The sequence below is a fragment of the Odocoileus virginianus genome, chromosome 23 (genome assembly GCF_023699985.2).
Source record: "Odocoileus virginianus isolate 20LAN1187 ecotype Illinois chromosome 23, Ovbor_1.2, whole genome shotgun sequence".
Classification (NCBI taxonomy): domain Eukaryota; kingdom Metazoa; phylum Chordata; class Mammalia; order Artiodactyla; family Cervidae; genus Odocoileus; species Odocoileus virginianus.
In genome coordinates, this window is record NC_069696.1 from 6466907 (window position 1) to 6479611 (window position 12705).

The 12705-nt window shown below is 54.2% G+C and overlaps 1 protein-coding gene and 1 long non-coding RNA gene across 5 annotated transcripts in view; one reads left to right on the forward strand and one right to left on the reverse strand.

The window, feature by feature from the left end:
• The window catches only part of TRIOBP (TRIO and F-actin binding protein), a 59055-nt gene that overhangs the window by 25648 nt on the left and 20702 nt on the right, over window positions 1-12705 (forward strand). Inside the window, exon 10 of the mRNA XM_070453303.1 lies at window positions 1980-2057. Within this exon, the coding sequence (XP_070309404.1) occupies window positions 1980-2057 (78 nt within the window). The remainder of the gene's footprint in view (window positions 1-1979; window positions 2058-12705) is intronic.
• LOC110138992 (uncharacterized) lies at window positions 4246-8643 on the reverse strand. Of its 4 annotated transcripts, none has more exons than XR_011482906.1 (4): window positions 8557-8643; window positions 7379-7460; window positions 5328-5346; window positions 4246-4548 (listed from the first exon to the last, which is right to left on the reverse strand). It is a non-coding gene; the product is annotated as an uncharacterized lncRNA (long non-coding RNA). The 4 variants fall into 4 exon arrangements; XR_002314351.2 differs by lacking the exon at window positions 8557-8643 and adding an exon at window positions 8247-8548; XR_011482908.1 differs by lacking the exon at window positions 8557-8643 and adding an exon at window positions 7638-7742.

Below are 12705 nucleotides of genomic sequence, written 5' to 3' on the forward strand. Positions count from 1 at the left end.
TGGATTGAACCCAGGTCTCCCACAGTGTAGGCAGATTCTTTACCATCTGAGCCACCAGGGAAGCTCATGTATAAGTCAAGAGAAATGAGACCCAAGGATTGACTCCAAAGTCCGAGGTTGTTTGTTTGTTTTTTTATAGTTGTTTTACAGTGTTGTGTTAATTTCTACTGTACAACAAAGTGACATAGTTATACTCTTTTTAAAAAACAAACAACTCACTTGGAAATAGTTTTTATATCTTTTTTTTTTGGCTATGCTGAGGCTTTGTTGCTGCATGGGCTTTTCTCTAGTTGCAGAGTGGGGCTAGTCTTTAGTTGCAGTGTGCAGGCTTCTCATCGCGGTAGCATCTCTTGTTGTGGAACATGGGCTCCAGTAGTTTCAGCATGTGGGCTCAGAAGCTGTGGCTCCTGGGCTCGGGAGCACAAGCCCAATAGTTGTGGTGCACAGGCTTAGTTGCTTTGCAGCATGTGGGATCTTCCCAGATCAGGGATCGAATCCATGTCTCCCACATTGGCAGTAGATTCTTTACCACTGAACCACCAGGGAAGCCCTCCCTATATATATATTTTCATATTCTTTTCCATTCTGGCTTATCAAAAGATATTTAATACAGTTTTTTGTGCTATACAGTAGGACCTTGTTGTTTATCTATTCTATATATAATAGTTTGCATCTGCTAATTCCAAACTCCCAATCCTTCCTTCCCCACCTCCCTCTCCCCTTGGCAACCACAAATCATGCCTATGAGTCTGTTTCTGTTTTGTAGATATGTTCATTTGTGTCATATTTTAGATTCCACATATAAATGATATCATGTATTGTCTTTCTCTTTCTGACCTACTTTGCCTAGTATGCTAATGACTAGTTCTATCCACGTTGCTGTAAGTGGCATTATTTCACTCTTTTTTAATGGCTGAGTAATATTCCATTGTGTGTATGTATGTGTATGTTCTTTGCTCAAGTCTCAGATCAGGTACTCTGTCTGAGATACCTTCCCTGAATATTCACCCCACCCATGGGTTGGTGATGTTTCCATTCTGGGCTTGGTAGTTCTGCTACTCTTCATCTGGTCATGCTCAGTTGTTGCCATTTTCCCTTTAAAAAACATGAGCTCCATGTGGTCAGAAGCCGCACCTACTTTATCTCCATCCGCCCAGCCCCTAGCCCAGGGCCTGACACAAAGGAGGAGCTCAGCTCAGTGGCTGGTTGACCAGTGAATATATGGATGCTTGGGGGCCTACAAGAAACAGATGGAGGGTGGGAAGGTCAGTGGGTAGATGAGGAATGAATGATAGATGACAGATGTGTCAATGGGTGATGGATAAATTACATGTGTTGGACAAATGAGAAAGAGATGTCAGATGGATGACAAATGGGCATGTGGATAGATGCATGATAAATGGAACAGATGATGGGTGCTGGATAGATAGATATTGCATGGATGGGTAAATGTTGTAGAATATGCATGTTGGATGGTGAATAAATGTTGGCAGGATGGGTAGATGGATGTTGGATGGATTAAGGAAGGATACAAGGATATAGGATGGATGAATAGATGAGGGGCTTCCCTGGTGGCTCAGACGTTAAAGCATCTGCCTGCAATGCGGGAGACCTGGGTTCGACCCCTGGGTCAGGAAGATCCCCTGGAGAAGGAAATGGCAACCCACTCCAGTATTCTTGCTTGGAGAATCCCATGGACAGAGAAGTCTGGTGGGCTACAGTCCATGGGGTCGCAACATGACCCCATGTCAGAGTCAGACACGACTGAGCGACTTCACTTCACTTTATATTGGGATAATAGATGTTGGATAGATGATGTAGGGTAGATTTTGGATGGTGGATGGATATATGGACCAATTGAGGTTGTTTTCCAGATGGAAGTTAGATGGATGGATGATGAATGGATGGATAAGAAGTTGGATAGATGGATACAACCTGGGAAATAGCCTAATCTAAGCTGTGTTCTTTCTTATCTCCAGTTCCAATCAAAGGAGCCTGAGGAATCAGAACGAAGCAGAGTCCAAGACTTACTGACTGATCAGAAGCAGGCTGACTCGGTAGTTGGGTCATGGGGTCATGGGTGTGGGTCATAGGGAGGGGAGGGGACGGGAAATCAGGTAGGAGGTGGGCTGAGGTCCTGAGATGAGCTCTGGAGTCATCCAGACCAAGGCTGGCTCTGTCATGGGGTCACTGAGAAGAGGGGCTCTAGAGGAGCTGGGCAGCAGGACCACCTTCTGGCTTGGAGACCTGGGTGGGTGGACAGTCCTGGGGTCAGAAGCCCAGGGCTCCGCTTTCAACTTGCTAGGATGCCCTGAAAAGGTCACTGCCCTTCCCTGGGCAAATGGCAGTTTGACTCTCATAGTCTCGGAAGGCAAGGTCCTCCTGGGTCTGAAGGGCTGGCCACCCTGGGAGAAAGGGTAGGCTTCCCGGAGCTGGAGCCAGAGAGGCACTGAAGAGGGCCAGGGAGGTAGAGAAGTCAGCTGGGCCTGGAGGATCTCCAGGGTCCCGGGCGGGAGAGACGTGTGCAAGGGGCGGGACCCGCCAAGGCTGCTGGGAAGCCTGGCTGCAGCTGGAGCACATGCTCTGCCCCGCCCCTCCCCACGACCTGCCAAACAGACTGTTCTCATCACCCTCAGCCTCCAGAGAGGTGAGGTCAGAGCCGAGGGCCTGGGGCAGCGGGAGGCGGGAGAGGGAGCCCAGGCTGCTTGGGGCCACTGCTTCTCTAATCCTGTTGTTCTGCAGTTTCTCCTGCTGGCTCCTGAAAAGCCAGGTGTCACGGGGTGAGGGGGTGTCTGTCTGGCCTTGCTCCTAGCCTGAGCTGGGGGGATTCTGCCCGACCCCTGACTGTTGGGCAGAGGAGGAGACAAGGGGCAGGGCAGTCATCCTGGATCATACAGCCCGTTGGTGGCGGAGCTCAAATTAGGACCTGGGACTCAGAACCCCCCCCCCGCCCAGCCCTCTTGCTATTCCCCCCGCAACACCACTTCCCGGCTGTGCCCTGATTGTCTTGGTGGCCTCGCAGAGTAGAAGCAGCATGGGCCTAACTGCTTTGGGCCATCTGTGACGTGGGAGGTGATGGGGACTGGTCACTAAAGGGGCTTCCAGCTCTCACAGGGACTCTGGCAGCTTTGCTCTTCCTCTTTCTGTGTTATTTCTTCACACTTCCTGGGGCTGGAGTTTTGCGAACAAAGAGGAAATAGCAATACAGGGGTCCCCCTCTAGTCTGCATGAAATGGGCCTGCCCCAGCAACCCAGAAAACCTCTCAGCCCACCCCCAGGAAGCTGGACAGAATGGACAACTGCCTCATTCATTCATTTACTTACATAAAGTGAGCACCTTCTATATACTTGGGTGTGGGCCAGAGGCAAACTGGCGAAGTGCCATCATGGAGCCCATGGTCTAGTGGTCAGGGCTGTGATGGGGATGTGGTGCGTGGTCGGGGCCGTCCTTCTCCCCAGTGTCCTCTGGACCTGTGCTTTGATGCTTCGTGTCCCACATCCGGAGAATCTCTGGATGCTGGGGACTTGGGACACCTGGGTTCTGTCCTGCCTGTGCCAGTAGCCTCCTCTGTGACTTTGGGCAAATGCCTCTGCTTCACAGAGGCCTCAGTTTCCCCAACAAGTGAAGGTGAAAGTCACTCAGTCCTGTCTGACTCTTTGAGACCCCCATGGATTATACAGTCCAGGAATTCTCCAGGCCAGAATACTGGAGTGGGTAGCCATTCCCTTCTCCAGGTGATCTTCCCAACCCAGCAATCAAACCCAAGTCTCCTGCATTGCCGGTGGATTCTTTACCAGCTGAGCCACCAGGGAATCCCCAGACAAGGATGACTCCAAAGGTGGTGCACTTGGGGGCTCTGCTGGGTATGACTGTAGATGTCTGGGACTCATTCCTTTCACAAAGGTGAGGAGAGCAGGCAGATGGGGGACTCGGGGTTAGGGGACACTTGGGTGACCTCTTGGCTCCAGAGGATTGTTGCCATGGGGAAGAGGGACCCAGAGTTTCTCCATCTTTAGATATTTCAAGAGAAGCTGGAAATATGTAGTTATGTGTTAACCTCTTGATTATTTAACACTGGAACCTAATGCAAAATAATCTGAAAACCCTATGCGGGCTGAACACACATCTGTGGTCTGCATTCCCCTCCCACTGGCTCCTTGGGGTCCAACTTGAGGGTGGAGAAGTGCACATTCCCAAGGGCGCTGAGCCCCCAGAGCCCTGCCAACCAACACCACACGGGTGAATGAGTTCACAAGCTCTTTTCTTGGCAGTTCTGGGATGGAGGAAGATGCAACTCTGGGCCTTTGAGGTGGGCATGGCAGCATGGGCAGGGGAGGCTGTCATCAGGGACTCCCCCATCCCACCAAAGGGACCTGGGGGCCAACACTGGACCCTGTTTGACAGGCAGACAAGAGGCCAGCGGAGGGCAAGGCTGGGAGCCCACTCAAGGGCCGACTGGTGACCTCATGGCGGATGCCCGGGGACCGTCCCACGCTGTTCAATCCGTTCCTGCTGTCTCTGGGGGTCCTCAGGTGGCAAAGGGTAGGCTGGCTCCAGTGGGATGGGAGGGGCGAGGGTGGGAGACAGAGGGGGAGGGGAGGGAGGAGGCTGGTGTTAGGCAGAGGAAAACCATAGGGGCTGAGAGGGAGAGATGTGGTACCCACATGTGAGAAAGGAGGGCTGGAAGCAGAGCCCTGAGCTCCCTTGGACAGGAGGGGCCTGTCCCACCTGCAGGACCGGGCTGGGGCCACTTTCAGCTTGCAGGGTGAAGGGTGATGGAATAATCCACACAGCTGAAAGCTCCCAATCAGCATATAGGCCAAGGGGAGCCAGGCTGGGGGGAAGGGGGAGAGGGAGAGAGGGCCTGCGAGGGGCTCTGGGATTTCAAAGTGTGTCTGAGACCTGGGCCTGAGCCAGTTGCACAAACATCTGGCATTACGTAACCCATCCTTTACCCAGAGAGGGCTGTAAACACTCAGGCCTCTGGTTCGGGGTTTCCTCAAGAGTGGGGAGAGGGGAGGGGAGGCAGCTGAGACTTGCTTTCTCTGGCCCCTGCTTCACGGTGGAGGGAGCAGGCCTGGCCACCTCTAGGGGCCACAGGCTGGCTCGTGGGCTCTCTTCTCTCAGTGACAGGCTAGTTCTTGTACTCTGATAAGCTGGGGGTCTAGCTCTAAGCTGGGCACATTAGATGCTGTAATTAGACACAGTGTACACTCAGGGAGGTGAGGTGGACTTGCCCAAGGGTGCATGGCTAGGGTTTAGAGGAACCAGCCACTTGCTGATTTTCCTCATTTCTTGATGAGATCATGGCTGCAGTCAAACTCACCAAGCCTCAGTTGCCACATCTGTCTAACAGGAAAAAAATATATATATGCTGATTATCAGGGCTGTAGGGAGGACTGGCTCAGAAAGATCAGGATGTACAGAGGTGCGAGGGGGTGGGGTTGGGGGCAGCATTCAAACACTAACTTTCCCATTCGCTTCTTTTCTTTTTAGTATTTCAAATATATATATCTTGGCTCGGTTTATTTATTTTTGTTTATTTTTTGGCCACGTGGCACATGGGATCTTAGTTCCCCAACCAGGGATCAAACCTCTGCCCCCTGCAGGGGAATCGTGGAGTCATAATTACTGGACCGCTGGGGAAGTCCCCCATCCACTTCTTAATTTCCTCTCTGCTGCTCTATGGGGGTTAAGGCACAAGGATAACCAAGCAAACATGGTTATCTAGGCAGGGTGGTATCTTTAAGTCAGGGGCGGGAGTTACCTTATCAGCCTAACTAAAGGTCGCTAACACACAGTAGTTCTGGCAGGAGGGAGCAGGTAAGTCCTTGGTGGGAGAGGAAGGGAAGAGAAATGGGGAAATGGACTCTGGGATGCTGCTGCTGGTAATGATAACCAGCATTTATTGTACACCTACTATGTGCTTGGCTCTGTGTTCAGTGAGTGGCACACCTGATTGCATTGAATCGTCGCCCTTGGTGTATCAGGTATGGTTCACATCATCCATTTAATAGATGAAGGAATGAAACTCACTTGTTCTAGGTCACACAAAGGGGAGAGCTAGGATTTGAAGCCTGCTCTAGCCAACCTCAGAGCCCACCCTGTCCCCACCACCTCCGTGCATCCATGTCTCCTTGCAGAGTCCTCCTTGCAGCCCTGAGAGTCTCTGCAGATTTTCCCCATTGGACAGATATGGCAACTGAGGCTCAATGAACTGGCGGCTCTTCTCTCACCTGATGATGAGGAAAATCAGGAGCTGAGAGACAGAACTGCTAGTGGAACCACCCAGACAGTTACTTAGAGCAGTTTTAAACATTTCTCAGGGTGGATAGTGAAATTAGTCCAAGGTCAAGAGCCAGGAAACCTAAGGCTTGAGTTCTGTCTCTGCCCCTAATTGTCTCCCTTCTCTGAGCCTCACACCGTTATCCTCAATAGAGGAACAGTCTGAAACTGGATAACCCCAAAGTTTGGTGGCTCTGTTTAAGAAGTCATTCCTGGGTCCCTGAAGCTGTGCCATCCCTCTTACCAGGACAAGTTGCAGAAGGGAGTCATCACTTCACTTGGGCATTCACTCACTGGACCAACATTTGTGAAAAACCTGATATGGGCTGAGGCCCTGGGCTTTACATGATATAGACAAAAACCACTCTTCCTGCCCACAGGGAGCTCACAGTTTGTAAGGACACTGACATAAAATTGGTCAGGACACAGTGTGGTCATCACTTGAGTTGTAGAGTGTACAGATGCAGGGAGCTCTGGACAAGGAGATTCTAAGTCTGTGCTGGGGGCACTCTGGCTTCCTCTGGACTGACACTTGAAGGGTGAGGAGGAATTTTCCAGGCCAACAAACATTTGGAGGAAGGGGAGGGAGAGAGTGAGTGTGTGTGTGTTGGGGCATAAGAGGACAGGAAGGGAAGTGCTCCAGACACAGCACAGAACAACATGTGCCACTGGGGAGGGACAGGGGACCTGGCTTATTCTGGGACGGCCTGGTGCTTGTGCAGCCCGAGCACGTGAGATGTGTGTGTGTGTAATGATGAAGGACAGCAGGCAAGGGCCATATGATAATGAACCCTGACTACTGGCACAAGATTGTACCTCTCAGCAGTGGAGAAGTGTTGAAGAACTTTGGGCAGGGGAGTGTTCCAGTCACTGTGTTGAGGGTACTGGAAGAGAGTCCCGGGGGGCCAGGAAACCAGCAAAGAGGCTGGTGCTATCACGTGCGTGCCCATACCACTGTGCCAGGGTGGTAGCTGAGGTCTTCTGTTTGTTCACTCACTCTCCCAAGGACCAAAAAATGCCTGAGTGAGGTACTGGGGTAGGGTGAGAACACTGCTCAGCAAGGCCAGAAGGCCAGTGTCTAGGAGGGCTTACCCGCGGTCTCATTCCTCAGGCTGGAGAATTCCAGTGGGAAATGCTGGAAAAACTTCAGCTCCCTGGGCCTCCACTTCTTTATCTGTGAAATGGGGATAGTAATTATAATCATGACAGCAATAATTTCTGAACCCCAAAGTGAGATGGCAGAATCACTGAAATGATAATTATTCCAATCCCCCTGTGCCCCTACCTAAGGAGAACTAACTAGGGATAAAGGGGGTGTTCTAGGTGCTTTACTTAAATAAACAATCCTTACAGCAGCCTGTGAGATCATAGCATCATCTCATTTTACAGAAGGTGAAGTTGAGGCACAGAGAGGTTAAGTACTTTGCTTAAGGTAATACAGGGCTTGAGTCACAATGCTCCATAAGCCATTCCATGCACTTAGCAACAAATTCCATCACAGTCCCTCCTCAACTGTGGGTTTAGAGGAGCTCCTGCAGGCAAAGAACCTCTTAAAAACCACCAAGTGCTTTGGGAAAGAGAAACAGTATAGCCCACACCCAAGAACACAAACTGAGCTTCTTAAGCAAAGAAAGACTCCCTGTGAGGAGGGGGCATTAAAATGGGAAGGCCCTATGATTCCGTAACTCACTTCGTGCTTAGATTGTGCTAAGTCGCTTGACTCTTTGCGACCCTAAGTACTGTAACCCTCCAGGCTCCTCTCTTCATAGAATTCTCCAGGCAAGAACACTGGAGTGGGTGGCCATGCCCTCCTCCAGGGGATCTTCCCAACCCAGGGATGGAACCCGTGTCTCTTGTGTCTCCTGCATTGGTAGGCGGGTTCTTTACCACTAGCGCCCACCCTTACTTGTTAGGAATCCCCGTCTCTTCTTCCTGTGTGATCTTGGGCAAGTTGGCTCACCTCTCTGAACCTTCATTTTCTCATTAGTAAAGTGGAGGCAAAGACACCCCCCCTGTCGGGTCTGTGGTTAAGGACGAAGGTCCACTACACAGGTAATGAAGGGGGCTGGGCGAGTGGGACGCGCTGAGTTGGTAGTATTGGGTGATTTGCCGGCGTCGTCATCAAACCGGGGAGGCAGAGCCCTAATGGACCCATCGCTCCCGTCTGGCGGCTGGCGATTGGGTCGGGGGGGAGCCGTTGCTGGGCGATGAGGGTACCACACCCCGCTGCCCCCACCCCGTACTCCCGCGCAGCGGCCCGACGGAGTCACCTGCACGCTGGGCCCTTCCTTCCTCCCAGCGCGCCTCCGGAGCCAGAGCCCGGCCCGCCCTCCGTTCCCTCCGCCCCCATCCGCCGCGCCGGGGACCGCCCCCGCTCGCCCGTCCCGTCGCAAGAGGCCCTGCCTACGGGCCTCTCCCGCGCTCCCATTGGCCCGCCCGCGGCCCCCGCCAGTGTTTGTCCCGGCTACCCCGCCGCCCATTGGCCATCCCGGATCCTCCCAGGAAGTTTGAAAAAAAAAAAAAAGTTTTATGGGCGGATGGAAGGGGCCGGGGCAGCGCCGGGGAAGGGAAGGGCCGGGAGGAGAGGCGGCTGGAGGCCGAGAGGGGCGGCGGCGGCGGCGGGATTCCCGCTCCGCTGAGCCCAGCCCGAGAGCCCTTTCCACCTTCCTGCCTCCTGCTCTCGCCGCCCCGGGGTGCCAACATGACGGTGAGTGCTCCCCCCACCGGAGGTGCAGCCCTTCTGCACCCCCAGGCCGGGAGGAGAGCGACAGCCGGAGCCAGAGCTGCGCCGCTCCCCTCTGGGCAACCCCCTCCTCACTTCCCGGAGGCGAAAAGAGGTCTCGGCCGGAAGAAGGGCGACTCCGGCCACATGGGCCGGCTGTCCTGCCTCACCTTCCCCCGGCCTCACCTTTCCGAGCCAGGAGCCCGGGCAACCCCCACCCCGAGAAGATGGGAACTCTCGCTCTCAGGCACCACCCCCTAACTTTTGCCGGTCCAATCATGGACAGATTCGGGGTGGCCCTCTCCCCTTCTCTTCTCCAGCTCCCCTTAGTGAAAAACCTGATCTGATTCCCCCAAGTTGCGCCAGATCCGTAAGGGTCTCCCAAGGTTCTGAGTCGCGGGAGGAGCGGAGATGGGCCTGGCCTGGGTCTGGGTCTCGCCAGGGGCTGGAGAGAGGCGTTCCCTTGGTTGAAATGGGTCTCGCTGGTGCGGGTCTGGGAAGCCTGTCCGCCCGTGCGGGCGCTGGGCACAGGTTGGCTGGGTGAAAGGGGGCCTCTGGAGCCCATCCTGGGACTTCTGAAGTAGCAAGATACCGTGCTCTCCCGGGCTTGCCACTTCGCAGTGGCTCTGGGACCTTGGGTGGGGCAGGCCAGCGATTGGGAGTGAGGAACGCGGTGGCAGGGATTTGTCTTTCTCTTGGGGATGAGCCATACCCAGCCTCTATCAGTACTTGTGCCTTGATTATCATATTGCGTCTCATAGCTGAGTTCACCAGTACCCCCGTTTCACAGTGTAATAAACTGAGGCTTGGGGAGGGGCGTAGGTGAGTTGCCAGAGGTTACCCTGAGTGTAAGGGAAGGAGTAGCCCTTTCCCAGGTCACTCTGGCTCCTTGACTGTGATGTTCTGGAAGGGAGGGGCAGGATTGCTTTTGGTTTCTGGCAGGCGCCTTAGGGAGGCTCTGACAGCCTGGAGAGGAGGCTTGGGGGGAGTTGAGCAGCGTGGGTGTGCACCGGGCCCCTGCCTCCTAAGTGCGATGACCTGCTCACTGCCTGGACTTCCTCAGCCTCTGCACATCCTGCCACCTCTGCTGGCCCTTCCTGTTGTCAGCAGCCTCCCCTCCCCTATCAGGGAGTAGAGAGGGATGTGGGGGGAGGAGTTGAGTCAGTGTCTTCCACAACCCCCCCATCCCTGCCTTAGGCTAGTGGAGAGTGGTTGCATTGCCTACGGGGTGCCTGCCAGGCCCTGAAACTGGGTGCTGTCACATTACCAGCTTGGATCCCTGCAGGTTGATGGTAACTCCCCGTCTAGCTGGTTCATACTGTAGGTAGTGAACTTACGTGCCCCGGGTGACATGGCCCGGCCCTGGCTGAGCCAGAATTTGTAACTCGGTCTGTCCCAGTTTTGTCTCAGGATCAGATAAATGTACATAGTTGCCTTTCCTGGGGAAGCACATGCTGAACTTGGGTAAGACTGCTGGAAGCAGCTTGTGGGGACTCATCCCTGCTGGTGGGAGGAGGCTCCCCTAGGGAAATGACCTCCTGGGACTATAGGACTTTGTCAAATGGAGAGGGATGGGGGATTGGGTGGGGGTACATTGTGGACCAAGGCTGGTGGCCGTATTTGGGGAATGAAATGGTGAAACGTAAAAAAAGGACTTGGGAAGGAGGGCCTCAGAGGCCAGGAAGAGCAGCTTGGGCTTGTTCAGGGACACTGGGGAGCCATGAAAGGTTATGGAGCAGAGAGGAGGCTCGTATTGACCTTTGACAGTGTTTACCGGATTCATCCTGGCTGCTCTCAGACCTGAGCCCACTCCAGGCTGGTGTCCTGCCCATTGCTTCCTCACATCCTCTTCCTCTCTCCTGGCCCCATCTCCCTGACTTCGGACTCAGAAATCTGAACGAGTAAGTGGCAAAGGTGCTATGAACGTGTAAATGCTTAGAGGCTTCAGGAAGCTGGGCCTGGAGTCAGGCTCTGCTCCACCTCCTTTTGCCTTAGCTGGGTGCAGCCTTGCCCCTGGAGCTTCATCCCCAGCCGGCTGCCTGGCATCAAATTATATACCTGCTCACTTGTTTATTGTCTGTCTCTCTCCAGAGTTCCACCAGGGCAGGAGCCGCATCTCTTATTCACCACTGATTTCCTGGTGTAGAACAGGGCCTGGTTCAAAAAAATAAGAGAGAGAGATGAAAAGAAAGAAGGGAAGAAAGAAACTTGTATGAATGTCCTGAGTCCTAAGATCTTGGTGGGGGTGGTGAATAGCATGTGTCCCTGATGGAGTTGCTTCTGGTCTAGCCTGTGAGGGATAAGTGAGTGGCTTCAGGACCATCACAGATGCCACAGAGGACCTGGGAAGTCATCTGGTGTGGTGTGCACCAGGAAAGGCGCCTCCGAGGTGGCGATGAAGCCAGGTCTCAAGGCATGAGAAGGGGTTTGCCTGGTTGAAGGAGGTGGAGCAGGCCTTGTGTTTCAAGCAGAGGACATAGGTGTGTGTGGAGGGCCCCAGTCCTGGTGTGTTGGGGATCGGAGAGGAAGTGTGATGACGTAAAACATGGGGCCCCCTAAGCAGGGGTGAGGCTGAGGCTTTCGGGCTGTCCTGAGGCAGCCGGACCTTGTTCTGAAACCGCCCCGGAGGGTTTGAGGCGGGCCTGTGACACTAGGCCTTTCGGAGCAGGTCCCCTGCCAGAGCGTGCATACAGGGGGCGGTGTCCATGGTCCAGGCTGGCTTGAGGCAGAGTTGACCTGTGGTCAAAGGACGGAGGGCTGCTGTGAAGTCCTATCAGTGCTCTGGAAGGAAAAGGGAAAGGGAGCTTCATGCAGGTGGAGGGAAGGTGTCTGGGGCTGAGGAGCCATGTGTGAAGTTACAGGGGGCAGAGAGTTAGGTTCTCTGACCTTTTGACCCTTGGGGGCTTCCCAGGTAATTGCAGGACTTCGCCTGCCAGCAGGTTTAAAAACTCACACTGGTGGCCTTCTCTCCCCAAGGTCACCATGCCATCTCATGCCTAACAGCATGTGTGTGATTTGTGGGTACCAGTGTCTCTGTCTGTAGCCCATTCAGTTCTCTCATGGAACCTGGGGGAGGGCAGGAACCCCCTCCCCATCATTTGCCACATCAAGCATCTGGGCTCAGGGAGGGGATGTGACTTAGGAAGGCCGCTCTGCTTCCCAGGCAGCCCTTAGGGTCCCAACCTGTCATTCCTGCCCTTCCTCAGCCTCTGGAAGCCCGTGACTCTCCCAGCCCCGGCTTGGCTGTCTTGATTGGCTGAGTGGTCAGCTGGTCCTTCCCAGGGGGCTCTCCCCAGGTCTGCACAGTGATGCCAGCTCTGTGGTCCATCCTAAAAAGCCTGGCTCTTCAGCCGCCAGGAGGTGGGGTGGGAACAGCCTCCAAAGCACAGGAATTTAGATCAGAGAGGTAGAGGAGGGTGGATATTTAATCAGCAGGTTTCCCCTGGGGTCACAGCATGCCAGGCCCTGAGGCCATGGGAGGCCCCTGTCTGCACATGGACCCAGATGACTTGGTGGCCCTGAGCATGGCTATTGGTCCTCAGTCTGAGCTTGGAACCACCCTGGGCAGCTTCCGGCCCACGTGGGGAACAGGGCGGGGAAGAGAAAGCAGACAGGGCGTACACAGCCTGGGGTTTCCCAGGTCTGAGCAGGGCCTGTGTCCCTTCCGTCAGACGGATCTGTGGGGAGGGGCTTGATG